Raw genomic sequence first — 15,452 nt, forward strand, 5'->3', positions numbered from 1 at the left:
CCTTCCAGCACCAATATGGTATAAGAGCTACATAGGTAGGGGAGCAGTCCTATTCTATGCTATTCATTGTCTTATTGAGCAGCCAGTTCGTGTTAATTTGCTTCAACTTTGAATTTATTGGAGAGGTTACTAGTTGCACACCAGTGGGAAAATGGAGAGGGCACATGGAGGAGGCCTGATGCACTTGGAAATGTTATTGGGTAACAAGCTAGCTGTGCTTTGGTGAATCTGAACCCTAGAGCTTTGTGGCAGTCAGCCAAGTCTTGTTTTAATGAAAATTTATAGTTGAGATTATAATAGGGCAAATCATGTTTAGCAAGTCAGCTGAATGACCCTGCAGGGTCTGGAACACACAACGGCAAAAAAATGCCGTAACAAAATGCTTGTTGTGGAAGCTTTTTTTTTTCTTGTGGTACAGTAGATTTAGCATTAAGCTCAAGAAGAAGTATGGATAGCTTTGGTTTGTCAAATTATTTAAGGATAATGGGTTATATGCTTCCTTACTGAGCCATTACTTTTATATGAAGGATTGGTTTTTTTTCAGTCATTTGCAAAAGTAACATTGATTCTGAATCTGGTTCAAAATAGTGAGTGGAAATCTAAAAATTAGCCAATCTTGCTGAATATAATTTTCTTCTATTTTTTATCTTTGGACCTCAGTTAATCTCAGGGAAATGACCTTTAATTTCAAAGGAACTGTGTCTGCATGAAATGTGGATGAAATGTTTAAGGTGATGTGATCTTGTTTTATACTGCACATAGGGGCTTTTGGCAAATAATTAAAATGCACTATAGTGCTGATGAAGACTAAATACATCAAAATACATCTGTTGCTGTTAAATTATTGTGAAATTATTTGGGAACCTAATGTAGACTGTGTTCTTCCCCTTGCACTGTATGATGAAGTATAGTCATCTTATCTAGTTACTTTTAAAATCTTGGTTGCTCAAAAGGTATAAAATTTAAAGACTTAAAGCACTTTGCTATGGAGAACAAAATGTTTTGTTAATCATGCTCTCTGTGTATCTTCTTCTGCCTAAACACACATTTAAATGTTGCTATCCTTTCTTAGTTCCAGCGGCTGAGCCCATAGAATATGCTCAGTTTCCTTTCTACCTCAATGGATTGCGTGAGACTTCTGACTTCGTGGAAGCTATTGAGAAAGTGAGAGCTATCTGTAATAACTACACCAGCCTTGGGATCGCTAGCTACCCAAATGGTTACCCGTTTCTATTCTGGGAACAGTACATTGGGCTTCGTCACTGGCTCCTCTTATCCATTAGCGTGGTTTTGGCTTGCACGTTTCTGGTGTGTGCCCTCTTCCTCCTAAACCCCTGGACGGCTGGGATCATTGTAAGTTTATTATAAGGGTCTTTGTTGAAGTCAAATTCCTTTCAGCATAGCTCTTGCTGTAGTCGGGAAGGTTTTGTTTATGTCTGGGCCTCTGGTGGAGTATGTATATTGCATCATTCATTATATATTTATTCAACTTGAGAGAGTAGGGTTCACACTAAAGGTACAAACCTTAATAACCTTAATCCTTTGGCCGCCTCTTTTTTTCCAGTTTTAAATGTTTCTTATTAAGATATATAAACTTTTGCCTTTGTTCAGATGTGTATTAATGTGAGAAGTAAAGACGTAGAGGAAAACTGATAATTATGTTGAAGTTATTCCTATTTATTTATTCCTTCTCTTGTTACAGTGTTACTTCTCAAGGCAGTTGCCTGTGACTAACTTACCTGTAAATTTTCTTACTGATTTCTGAATACAGTCTTTCTGGAAAAACTGAAATGGTTAGGTTGTACAGTGCACACTGTGGAGAGAGTGAAACTAGGCTATTCATGAGAAAAGAGTCATAAAATTCTAAATTGAAGAGAATACTCCTCCATGCTTTTTGCAAAGCACCATAAGTCTTACAGTAAACATTCAAGTTAAATTGAATGATGAGGTTCCTATGTTTAACTTCCATGAACTATTGTGTGGTTTATAAAATGCATGAAGTAGAAAAGCATAAAATGATTACTGGTTTTTGTAATGTACATTTATATGACAGGTATGTTAAAAGATAAATAGTCTAGAATATTTTTCATAGCACTTAATCAAGCAATTTATGTTATTAGTCTTGATTCATTAACTTACAAAATCATCTATTGTGGTGCATAATCGTTTCCGTTAGATAAAAGGGGATTTTTGTTTGTTTGTTCATTTTTTTGAGCAGTCCACAACTTGTATGTCAGTCTTTTTTCTTGCTCAGCTTTTGAAACTTAAAAGTTGATTCTACAAATTTCATCCCTTCCCTTTTCTTCAATTTTTTACAAGTTTACAATAGATGAAAGAAAAATAAAACTTTCCCTCATATGTAACTGTTCACTTTATTCCTGACAATCTCCCCAAGTATCTTCAAAGCTCAAAGCCTCTCTGTAACCTGAGAGTCACTAGCTGATTATAGCATTCACTTTCTTATAGACCTTAAACCTACTAAAAGTCATACTCATATATACAAAAAAATGTTCCAACTGTAGTTAAAGTTACTTATTAAAAAATGATTGTTGTAAAAACAGGTGAGGGGGGAAAAAAAAAAAAAAAAGCATGCTTTGATAGGTATCCATAAAAAACAAAACGCTTTTGAGATGACTGGTAAATTGTAATCAACAGAATACAGCTTCTTCTGATAATTTGTGTACAATATAAACCAGCTCTTTAGCAAGTCTGTTCATAAACACACATAGGATTGCTTTGTGGTGTACATTTAATAGTCAAAAAGTTATTCTAAAGTATGTTTTTCTTCATTTGTATAGAGTATGAGAAATTACTAATAGCTGTTTGACATTACCTAGGTGGTGGTGTTGGCTCTGATGACTGTGGAGCTGTTTGGCATGATGGGTCTAATTGGAATAAAACTAAGTGCAGTGCCTGTGGTTATCCTGATTGCTTCTGTTGGAATTGGTGTGGAATTCACTGTTCATGTTGCTTTGGTATGTAAAACGTTTTCATAGTATTTTAAAATAAAATGGTGTCTATCTCCTAATCACAAATTCTTACTTAGTCTCATTGAATCAGTAATGTGATTCTCAGAAGAAAAGAAGTTGCAGTCTTTGGACAGTTTCTGTAACATCTGTATCACCTGAAATAATTGAGTTGATTTTGATGAAATTGTTCCTAACTGCTGTGGTTAAGGTCATGGGTAATTGTGTTGTATCTAGCTGTCTGAGTGATAGATAAATGTAGATAAAGCAGGGCTCTTAATGCGTATTATTGCAGTCTAGACGCTCTTAGCCACTGTCTGCAGTGTGGCTGTTGTTGCCGCTGTGCTGTGTAGCTGTTTGCTCCCTCTTGTGTATACATTCTTGCATTTTGTGGAACAGAAGCCTTTGAAGGGAGGTTTTCAGAATTACATAATGTTTAATGTCTCCAAACCACTAAAATTCAAATAGATTTGAGTTCTGTTCATTTTCCACATGAAAAGGCTGCGCCTTATTTTCAGAACTCACTCATGCACATCAAGCATACAGTCTGTAGGAAAATGTTTTTCCAATGTGATGAGAGAAGCTTTTTATTTTGTATATGGGAATGCAAAATACCGTGGATACATTAATTTTCATTCTACAGACCACTATTAATCCAACACTGAATATTAATGTTGCATGTTTTGGCTTCCAGTGGATATTAGGGTTGTAAATCTCTTTCTATATGTGTAATTACCCATCTTCATTTTGCCTGTCCCACCAAATCGCTTTATGATATGCCGACTGATTGTTAGGCTTAGTTTGTTAGGCAAGTGAAAGTAAGTTTCTGGGGAAGAGAGATTTAAATACTGGGATCAAGAGGAAGATAACTGCATGAAGTCATTTAGTTAGCAGGCGATGGAGAATTCACCTAAGAAAGATCACAAGAGGAGTTATCACTTTGGTTGCTGTCTTCTCAAACTGTTAAATGATACATTGAGAAGACTAGTTAATAGGAAGCAACACTGTCCTGGTACAGCTTGTGAATAAGCAGTCTGAGGGAGAAAGACAGACATTTCATGAGTATGTATCTCATATAATACAGTGTTCAGCATTATTCCTAAGGCTGCTGTCTTTTGAGTAGTTAAGGATAGAAGAGTGTTAAAGCAGCACACAGTCTATAGAATTACTTTTTAACAATTGTGCTGAACACACTGGCAGCTTTTCATTGTTTGGTAATCATGTTGGTGTGGATCCCCAGATACGTGCAAAGAAGTGCACTTTACCAATGGACACTTCTTTGTAATGTGACAGAAAGACCTGATGCTACTACTGAGAATGCATGCATGAAATTGCATGAGAAAAGCTCTTTGACGTGTTGTATACATATCTGTAATTAAATTATTTTCATTGTTTTTAGGCATTTTTAACTGCCATAGGAGATAAGAACCGTAGGGCTGTCCTTGCATTGGAACATATGTTTGCACCGGTGTTGGATGGAGCTGTGTCCACTCTTCTTGGAGTGCTAATGCTTGCAGGATCAGAGTTTGATTTCATTGTCAGGTAAAGCGTTTGTGTGTTTCTTGACTTTATTTTTAGAGTATGCTTTTAACATTTAATCATTTCAGTGTATCCATCCTTTTATTGTTGTGCATGGTGTATCAGTCATGCTTGCATCATGGTCCTGCTTACCTTCTGTTCCACTAACTCCTTGTTGTGTGCTAGATCTAGTAGCTTTGGTATTGATTTTATTGAAATTTGTTACAGGGAAATTTGACTCCCAACATGAAAGGAAACAAAAATGGCCCCTCTGTAGCAAAGCTGTCAAATTATGGATTTGAATTAGTTCAAAACAGCTAGTACTGTCCTATGTTAGCTGGGTTTGATGTTTAATTTTTAGATGCTCAAGACTTCTTGTATGCATAAAAATTTGTATTGAAAGGACACACGAAGTTATAAATGTGCTGCAACTGTGCAGCAAATGATATTCTCTGAGCCATCTCTTTCTGTTTTATATGACATGTTTTCAGCAGTGCAGAAAGTAGGGAGAGAGAAAAAAAGCTCTAGTTGGGAGCTAGGGAACTGAAAGCATGACCACAGAACTTCATGTTAAAATTTTGTAAAGCAAAGCCTGAAGGCTCTTCTGTGTAGAACTACAGGTGAACTGTTTCTTGTGGATTTAATTAAAAGAATAAAAGAATGTGAATTTGTCAAACATGAGAGGAGAGCACATTTTGGGGAATCTGAGAAGTGCAGTGAAATAGATCTCAATCTATTCCAAATAGCTCGGTAAAGTCTTAGCAGCAACACAGGTTCTTTTTGGCAAACTGCAGCATGCAGAAACACACAAGCCCTAAACAGGACTGAGACAAATAAAAGTTCTCTGAAAGGTGATTTAACCACTTAGGTAGATGTAAGCTGGATAGATGACTAGACTTCACTGACATCCACTAAACAAAAGCAGCAAAATGTTATAGGCAGAATCTGTGAGAAGGTTGTTGAATCTCATTAATATGCTTTTTATTTGTGTTTGTAAGACCTAAAGACAGCAAGACAGTAGGAATTTTCCAGTTGGACCTCATGAAACCTTTGTGGAGATGATTATTTCATGGATACTGCATCTCTTGAGATACAGTTTATTTATTCTGAGAACAGGATCTTTTTATTTTATTGATGTTAAAGAAATAAGGTAGAATTATTCTTTTAGGACCCGATCTTGTGAGAGATGGAATGCTTTACTTACAGATTTAACCTAAAGTTACTGGGATACATTGGTCTTCTACTTTGAAATTTAGACTAGGTTTTGACAGGCATATTTTTGTGTCATAGCAAATAAATGATTGTGGCAGCCCTTCACACCAAATTTGGATTAGATATTCTCATCATATATAAAATGAGCCTTTCAACTTTTCAGCTTAGATTGTTTTGCTCTTTTTGGCCTTCAGTTTCTCATTTCTTAGCACAGTCTGCCTTTAGTTGGCCCTATTTTAGTAATACAGTAAAATAAACTATCGGAACCCAAGTATTGCTATAGCGGATGAAGAAGATTCCAAACTTCCGGAAAGGGGTGGATTAGTCCAACAATGTGGAAGATTAAGTAAATTAACAGACACTGTGTACACCAAGTGGTCAGAGCTAAAATCTTCCTGTTTATCCTAGTGTTAGATGGATGAGATGCAAATGTTTTTAATATCTGTTGTTGACTTCTGTCCCAGTATAAAGTTCTGAAGTTTGTGTTAGTAGATTGGTGTGCTGAATTTTGCTAATGCAGTTCAGAAATTCTAAAATGTTTACAATAGCAGGGTATTTGTAGTTTTACAGGAGTCTGAAATACTTGATCAGATGTGGAAATAGGGGGCAGTAAAGTTTGTTGCCAGCTAGGCAGTGTAATCAGCAGACCCATTAGTGACAAACTTGCCCTCGGTTCTTACCTCACCCCTTTTCCTCCAGGAATTTGCCAGGACCGTGTCCTTGAAATCCTTAGTTATAACACTGCCTTAAGTTTAGTCTGAGCCCCAGCTGTGCCGAATACCAACTAGTAAGGCTTTCCTTTTACTGACAGGTTTACCTTGGTATTCATGAAGGACCCCAGACCTTAGCCCTCAATGATGGGAAAGGACAACTACTGGTGCACTTTCTTCTTCTTCCATAGTACTTCAGCCTTTATGTTTGAATTGGCTGACGCAAAACAAGAGTATTCAGAGATGCTAAATTGTTCAACAAAAGGTTAGCCTGCAATGCAGCTCTGCCATTGTGGAGTGCTCTTACTCAGTACAATGCTAAAGCTTGCTATAGAATGGGCAGCATTTTCTTTACAGAAAGTGGGTTCCTGTATTGTAAGAAGGTTGCAATTTGAGCTGTTTGGTAAAACTGGAACTCACAGAATTCTAGGCGGGAAGTTGTGATTAATGAACAGCAAGGGAAAGCCTTACCTGATACACTAGAGATTTAATTAGAGATTCTGCTGTAAGATGCAGAAGCATTTCACAGTGGATTAGCTGCTACGAGAAGAGTTCCTTCTAGGCTAAATTGTTTAAATTCTACACCCTTCACTTCATTTGTTTGCTTCTGCTGGGTTTTCACTAATGGGGGCCCCTTTGCATTGTATTTGTGCTTTCAGTTCATTCAGCTATTCACCGCACTTTCCATATTTTTGTGTTTGTGTAACACATTCATAAATAACATAGCAAACTTACAGATTCTGAGAAATTAACAAATATAATTTTTTTATTTCCTTTACAAACTAACACTTGGAGCTGTGGATTTGTAGCTTGTCTAATTCAAAAGTTTTTTGAAAACCACAACACTATATCTATACAGAGAAAATGATGTGATTATTCAGTACAATATGAAAAATATTTGAGATTCAATTTAGTGTATGTATTACGCTTATGTATTTAGGAAGTTAGTGATCTCTTATTGCTAACAACATTGTGGTTTCTCTCTCCTTCCCCTAATCCCATAAACCTCACTTCAGGTATTTCTTTGCTGTTTTGGCAATCTTAACTATTCTGGGAGTTCTCAATGGATTGGTGCTGCTTCCTGTTCTTCTTTCATTCTTCGGACCATACCCTGAGGTCAGTAAAAGTAACAATGAACAAAAGAAATAATAGTATTGTATTTGCCCCCACACCTTCCAAATCCCCTCCTCGTTTCTAGAAAGCTTTTATTATATTTTTTGGATTTTTAAATGTTTAAAAATTTTACTCTAGTTTTATTTAAAACCTGTATTAAATTTGCTATATTTATTTATTTGATATTCTTCTACTTATATTTTTAAATTATGGGTTTCTTTAATAATTATTGTTTCAGAGTCTGACAGCAAGCTAGGTACAAATGTAGGTTTTAGTACACTTTTCAAAGCATGCTGTGAATACAGACTAGTCTGTAAAATTAGACTTCTCCCCAGTATTTCACAGGAGGTCATTCCTTTTGTACATATACCTTGTCCTTTTTTTACCTCACTGCCTCTATTGCATTCCTCAAAATATTTAACTGTGGAGACCACCAGGAAGGCCTGTGCGGGCCAACATACACCAGTGGTGGTCCACAGACCACACCTTTATAGCCATGACCAAAAGTCTGCCAAAAGGCTCCTCTGTCCCTGTGGTATATTCTTGGCTCAAGAAAAGTTCTTAACAGACTGAAGGTTTCACTTACATGTCGGTGATTTAACAGTGTGAAGCTCAAATCCAGAAAACAAACAAACAAAAAACCCCCAATTTATATATTTGATTGTTCATTACCTACACTGTGCTCAACACAATTAGTGTTACATATGGAAGATTTTATTAGGCATTAATAAAAGTTTTGCTTCATGTGCCTGTGTATGAGTGTTGTTGAAAAGTAGTACACAGTTTAGATATGTAGGAGTAGAAATACTTGAGATGTTTGTTTTGTATTAGTAAAACATTTTTGACAATAGTGTAACATCTCTCATCTTCATAGCAGATAGTTGGTCCCTTATTCAAACAGCATATACGTACATGTTATTACAGTTGTGCTAATATTATTTATGTACTTATCTCTGCAGATAGCCTATGAACTGCACTATACATACATGTTTCATTTATGAAGTCACTCTTAATATAATCTGAAGGGGGAGGGAAGCCCAGGTATTATTTATATATCTGGAAGTGCAAATGTGTTTGCATGTACATATACATGCTGAAATAATACCTAGAAAAATCTCAAATTGTTTTCATGTACATATCCAGAGATTTTGTCTTTCTTTCATGCATTTTCTTTGGTTTAGTAGAAATGTTCATTGGGAATCTGGTGCTGAGGTTCTTACAGCAATGAAGGGTACACTTGGCAGAGGAACATTTGTATTAAGCAATAATGATTAAAAGGGCAATATTAATTGCATGTTATTGAATACTTGTAATTATAGTTAGCATTGTCATCATCAGGTTTCTCCAGCCAATGGTCGAAACAGATTACCTACACCATCTCCTGAGCCACCTCCCAGTATCGTGAGGTTTGCACTGCCACCTGGGCATACAAATGGGTCAGATTCCTCTGATTCAGAGTACAGTTCTCAAACCACAGTGTCAGGCATCAGTGAAGAGCTCCATCATTATGAGGCCACCCAAAGCCCTGGGGTACCAGTCCATCAAGTAGTAGTGGAAGCCACTGAGAATCCAGTCTTCGCAAGATCCACTGTAAGTGTCTTACATGTTGACTGCTGAAAGGGCAAGAGTGTGTGAGAATTTTTATTTAAATCTGTTTTTTTGGAAGTCTGTTTCATGTTTCTAGCTTATTATGCTTCATGACTTTGTGCCAAAACTTAGAGCACATGTAAACAGGGTACAAATGTTTTTCTTGAGAATCAAGTTGGGTGTGAGATGGTGGTTCAAAGGTGAGGTCTTTGGCATGTGTAGTTGCTATTACATCATATTGGCAACAGCCACGGGAGAGCTATCAGTCTGTTTGATGACTGTCCTAAATAGCCTGTTAGTCTGAGTCAGGGGAGATTAAGAGATTCAGACCTCTTCCACATAGCCACTTCTGGATCACCGTCTCATACACCTCTTTTTGACAGCAAACTTTGAGGAGAAAGTTTGATAGAGTCCAGAAGAAAAATCCAAATCTTGTGCCTGTTGCATCTTGCTACTGGGTTGGCATAACTGCAGTTTCAAAGGAAAGTGAAAAAACTCTTGTCTCCTACCCCTGCTGATGCTGCATGCTGAGCAGCAATGTGGATCTGTTTTTGTTCAACAGGGGCCTAGAAATAGGTACAAGCAGAGCCACATTTGAAGTTAGTCACGGTTTATTGACTGATGTGGCTGCTGTGCTTCACGCTTTTTACAGAAATAAGAAAACAGATTCCTACAGTCTATACAAACTACCCTACTAACATCCTGTGAATATACCCTGCATGGAGTAGAGGCTTTTCCAAATGCCTGCAGTTGTGCTTGCTGAATCACTTAAGATGAAGTGCTTGTTATCCATCCTTTTGAAAACATGGTCCAACATGTAGGAAGATTATATTTTCAGCTATAGTCCTGCACTTCTGTGATGTTATGCTTTCCAGGTTTTTATAACTTCAGATGAAAACTATTTGGAAAAATCAACAGTTATAGGACTCCAGAATATTACCTTCATAGAGTCAGAGCCTAGAATAAAATGTAGAAGAGCAGAGAATTTGTTGTCCTTGCTTTGGCAGAAGCATAATTGCATCTGTCTTTCAGGTGGTACAGCCAGAGTCAAGGCATCAGTCAAGTCCCAGACTGCAATCAAATCCAGAGGCTGGCACACAGCAGGCGTGGTGTCAGGGCAGACAACCCAAGCGGGAAGTGAGGGAAGGACTGCGACCACCTCCTTACCGCCCCCGCAGGGACGCTTTTGAATTTTCTACTGAAGGGCATCTGGGACCTAGCAATAAGGATCACTTGAGCCACAAGGCTCGTTCTCATAGCATGAGAAGCCCAGCATTTGGTGCCATGGGTGTTTCAGGATCAGCCTACTGCCAGCCTATCACTACTGTGACTGCCTCAGCTTCAGTGACTGTTGCTGTCCACCCTGCTGTGCACAGCCACAACTCTCGTGGAGGGAGCTTTCCATCCTATGAAGGATACCATGAAGACGACCATGGGATGTTTGAGGACCCCCATGTGCCTTTTAATGTGCGGTGTGAAAGAAGAAATTCTAAAGTAGAAGTTATAGAGCTTCAGGATGTCGAATGTGAGGAGAGGACAGCTGGCAAGAGCTCAGAATAAGGTGAGCCTTCATTCTGATTGTTGACATTTGTCTGTGTCAGGCAATTATGTACAAAAGAAAGGGGCAAGATAAAATTTCTCTGGAAGACTTTGGATAAGTTTGCTTCTTGGTTCCTCACCATCTTAAGTCTGACTGCACATATTACAGCACTAGCAATGTATGGGTTGTCCATAAATGAACTATTTCCAAGCGCTTTGAAAAGTGAATACATATGGTACAGTCTTAGTTTACTACATGGGGAAGGTGAAGCACGTTGTGCTATGTGTTCTGAGCTGTGTGACTGCATTTACTGCTGATAGATTCTGTCCTCTGATTACTGAATGACATAGTCTAGGAGAGTGTAAAATTGCCAGCTACTTTAAGAGTCTTAAGAGTCATCTCCTAAAGAAAATACAGTTAAAATTCAATGTAGTGAGGACTGAATCCACTGGGGAGAGAGTCTGAATGAGAAGAGAGGGGAAGGCCTCACTTTGCCCAGTACTCTGCTGAGCTGTGGAGTGTCTGAACTGTGTTCAGAGCCCTGCCCAGCCTGTTCACAGCTTGGATGAGCCGTTGGGCCAAGGATGATGTAAAGCTTCTTTCCAAGCATCTCAGTGTGCAAATAGTCCTGAACGTCTTGCGCCTCAGTCTAGAAATATTGCAGCAGTATTGAATAAGGAAATACTTAGGCTCAGCTTTTACTAGTTTAACTGCAATCTGAGTTTTGGTTGTACTGTGTCTGTTATAGCTTATTGCTTCCTGAAGCAGCCATTGGTTTTGACTGAATCTGTGACAGAAATCTAAAGCTGGGCACTCACAAATGAAATTTGTTCTTTCTTTACCAGGAAGTTCATGACTGAGGTGAAAGAAAAGTGCACATTTCCTAACTTCTAACTGTAACCATGAGAATCATGAAGCAAGTCTTAGATTAACTTAATTTGTTTGGTTTCTTGAGCTGTAACGAATGTTTATTTGTTGGTTTTTTTGTTTTTTTTCCCTCTTTTATTTTTAAAGGCTGGTAATTGAAGGGAAGAGGAGGCCAAAGATTGAAAACTATATTTCCAGAACTTCTTGAAGAGAACTGCTCAACATTGTAGAAGAGGACATGCTGCATCAGGACAACGGTTTACCGTTACTGTAACCTATTGTATTATTTTGTTAAATATGTCTTTAAGTATTTAAAAGATGTACACATATGTAATATACAAGAAAACAATGTAAAGTAGTATAATCTGGAGTCATTTGGCTTCAGACAACAGAGTGGGGACATTATCATTTGTGCTCATTATCATTGTACATTGTACATTGATCTCTGTGCCACAACTAAGCTTAATCTAGTTCTAAATTTCAGCATAAGTTGCTGCTGCTTAAATATTGTATAATTTACTTGTATAATTCTATGCAAATATTGCTTATATAATAGGATTTTTTTTTTAATTTTTTTTTTTTTTTTGTAAAGGTACGTGTCTGTTTAAAATATTTTAAATCGGTGTATCACAACCCTGTGGTAGTATGAAATGTTACTGTTTCAAACACGCTATGCGTGGTAATTTTTTAAAATAAGCAGATATGAAGAAAAGCACGTTAATCTTGGAGGCTTAAATAGGTTTAGCTATGTGAAGTTTTTGTTTTGCTGTATGTATTGATGTGTGCATCTGGAGCTGTGCAGGCCTGCATACGTACATTCCTGGTGTACTGTAGTTTCTCTTTTACTTTATGGTAACCTTCAGTGGGCTTATGAACCCACTGATGCTGATGTGAGTCTGTCTTTCCCTCTTAGCAGGCAGTAGTGAAAACTACATTGGTGTTTACTACCATATACCATAGACTGCCATCATCAAAGGCCCGGGATAAAATGGATGAGAAGATGGGGCCAGGGTTTGGGATTGTGGGATTGGGATCCCACTTTCCACACTATTAATGACTTGGTTTATGTAACTGTGGTCAAGTCATATAACTGCCCTGTGCTTCAGTTTCTGATTCTGTGAAATTAGTAGAATTATACTTACCTACCTCCCAGGAGAGTTATGAGGCTTAATTACTGTTCACAAAGTGCTTTGATGTTTTTGCGAAAGGTGTCAGGTAAGTGCAAACAACTATGACCATTACTTTGTCATTTCCAAAGGTGCTGGTAGTTATAGAAATTCCATGAATTTTATCTTGATGTTGATACTGTTAACTCTGAGCGGCATTAGAAGCTGAATAACGGAGTTGTAAGATGGGTGGCCACAGCTCAGCTTTGTCCTTATCAAAGCAGTATCTTCTGTTGCTTTATTTTCATGGCAGGGAGGAAGTTAATAGTAAGTGATAAAAATCAAATGGAAAGATAAAAAAGTATGTAAAAATCTTCTGTTTTCATTTATTAAGTATAAATGGCTTTCTATTGGGTCCAGGGCTGTAATTAATGACACACAAAGCCTGGGTTGTTCTTTTCTCTGTTGTTTGTATTTTCCCATGCTGCATTGGCACTTTTTAATTAAAACAGCTTAATGGGGATCTCTTTGCAAAACTAATTTAGCTTTTTGTATTATTATTTTTTAACTAAAGATGGATTGCTGCAGGTGAAGGGTCTGATAAAAAACAACACACTACAATATGTGTTCTGGTTGGAAAGAAACTCTAAGAATGGAGAACCTTAATTTAAAATATGAGAAGGAAAGTTTTCATTTTCTGTCAACCACCTTCTCCATCTGTTTTTCTGCCCTTCCACAAGCTGATTTTTAAAGCAAGTAGAAATGCAAATGTATTTTCAGAGCCAAATAAACATGGCCAGCATTCAGTTTCTGAACGCAGTACTGGTGAGGCTTTTCTGCAAGCGTGGTGCCTGAATGGCATCGGTTGATTCTTGGATGGGAAAGGGTATTTCTCTGGTGACTTCAGGGAGTCTTACCTTTGCCCACAGACCTTCCTAGCGCAGCAAATGGGGATAACTAGAATGCACAAGTTTCCATGCCTTTTTGCTCACTTGAAAACACTTTGATATGAGGCACTTGTTTACAGATCTCCAATGTGAACGCTCAAAGAGCAGGTGAGAGCCTGGTATTGTTCCCATGATACATAAGCTACTGTTTCAGTGTACACTAAGGGTTAATGTCGCAACTGCCTACTGGTCCAGTTCACTGTCTAGCCTGAAAAACCTTAGTGACAAAAAGATGAGGGGCCCCAATTTAGCACTAGCAGCATAGTGACCTCAGATCATAAAAACTCTGCAACAAAACTGTATGATACTAATTGGAAGCTACCTTCAACTGCCAAGTGTGTGTGTGCTCCCATGTCAGCAGTCAGCAGGGCTCCCACTGACACCACTGCTGCCCGGCCACAGGGCTCAGGCCTTTCTCCCTCCTCCTCCTTGGGGCAGTAGTGGCCAGGAATGGGCCAGGAGAGTGCAGCATCTCCACCTGCTCTGGCCTTTTCCTCCTCCCACACACCTGTGCCTGAACAGCCGCCTGCTGCCCCTGTGCAGTGTGTGCCTTCTTTCCAACATCAGTCACATTGGCCAAGGTTGAACTCAGTGGCTGGCAACGCTTATTTGAGTTTTGTTTTTTAACTTTTTAAAATTGTGGGTGATATTTATATTTTTGTATCATAAGAATGTTTTCTTACAGTATTTGTCATGCCAGTTTATAACAAATGAAATGCAGGGATTTTATTTCTATTGGAAACACTATTACAGCTATGTTTTTACTTTTTAATGGATTTTTATTTGTATAGAGTGCTTACTAATGTTAAATAGGAAAGAGTATATAACATTTACATTAAGAACACTTTGTAGCTTTTAGCGTAAGGAGTTAAAAGGAAAAAATATTCAAACTGGGTCTCATTGCCTGCCTGTTTTGGTAGGAGTGGGTTTGTGTCATTTCAGTTACAAAGATAAAATTATACCATATAATTTATTTATATGAAAATTTATTTTTGTAGTGTACATAGTAGTCATCAAGTCTTTTGACAAAAGTATATTTTTAAAGAGTTATATGTAATGATGATACCAATATGTTTTGGAACACTGCTGAGATGTGATTACGGTGCACACTTTTTCTTGTAAACCCCCTAGCAGAAAAGAAAGTGTTTTAACAGTGTAAAGAGAGAGTGTGAATATTCATTCGATTCTGAACTGTGTTTTAGTTACCATTTGTGATCTAGTGTGGTTCTCATTTTAAACTTTGAATGGAAAGTGTACAAACTCTCTAAATATTAATGTTCAAACACTGATAGAAATTCTAACATGAATAAAAACTATTGTAACTTACTGGTCATGGACGTGGTTGTTTTATAGAATACTTTTTTATAGAGTAGTCAACTGTGCAGATGCAGTCATGCAATTACGCTGATTTGAAGCATGGATTTGGGATGTTTTAGTATTCAGGATTTTTAGGAGACCCATATTTGGCCCATTTTGGAGCCAGAGCTAATTCAAAAATTGTGTATAAAATTGTGCTTATCTGTTGATTCTGTTGCTCGGTGTGAGGATGATGTGGTTAGGACTGGATTATGCATTTCATTTTCATTCTGAGGATTATATTTTACATAAACATTCAACACAAGTAAAGCAGACTATGTACGTATGTATTTTGGGGGGTTGAAATATGAGGAAGTTTCTTGGCTTTTCTGTTCTCTGATTTGTTTCTTAAAATATATTAGAGAAATAAGCTGCTTTTCCCACCTTTATGGAACATCAACAACATTACCATTCTAAAAACTGCAGCACTTTTTATGAATGGAGATTTAAGGAGTATGCAAGCATGTGCAAGCCAGAATATGTTCCCTGTGTCCCGTCAAGCCATGCATTTCTGTCTGAAGTCACTTGTT

At 37.6% G+C, this 15,452-nt stretch overlaps 1 protein-coding gene across 6 annotated transcripts in view; it reads left to right on the plus strand.

Moving 5' to 3' along the window:
- Nucleotides 1-14,892, plus strand: part of PTCH1 (patched 1) — a 66,990-nt gene extending 52,098 nt beyond the window's left edge. For 5 of the 6 annotated variants that reach the window (XM_015849307.3, XM_085529074.1, XM_085529075.1 and 2 more), the window contains 7 exons: nucleotides 1,073-1,353; nucleotides 2,838-2,975; nucleotides 4,366-4,508; nucleotides 7,423-7,522; nucleotides 8,858-9,109; nucleotides 10,139-10,667; nucleotides 11,661-14,892. In XM_015849307.3, the coding sequence (XP_015704793.1) occupies nucleotides 1,073-1,353; nucleotides 2,838-2,975; nucleotides 4,366-4,508; nucleotides 7,423-7,522; nucleotides 8,858-9,109; nucleotides 10,139-10,666 (1,442 nt within the window). In that variant the 3' untranslated portion in view covers nucleotide 10,667; nucleotides 11,661-14,892. Of the gene's footprint in view, nucleotides 1-1,072; nucleotides 1,354-2,837; nucleotides 2,976-4,365; nucleotides 4,509-6,507; nucleotides 6,660-7,422; nucleotides 7,523-8,857; nucleotides 9,110-10,138; nucleotides 10,668-11,660 lie in introns of those variants that run through there. The other variant, XM_085529073.1, reaches the window with a different exon arrangement.
- The last annotated feature ends 560 nt before the right edge of the window (nucleotides 14,893-15,452 follow it).

This window comes from Coturnix japonica, chromosome Z (assembly GCF_054131305.1).
Source record: "Coturnix japonica strain WE chromosome Z, WE-NBRP24, whole genome shotgun sequence".
Lineage (NCBI taxonomy): Eukaryota > Metazoa > Chordata > Aves > Galliformes > Phasianidae > Coturnix > Coturnix japonica.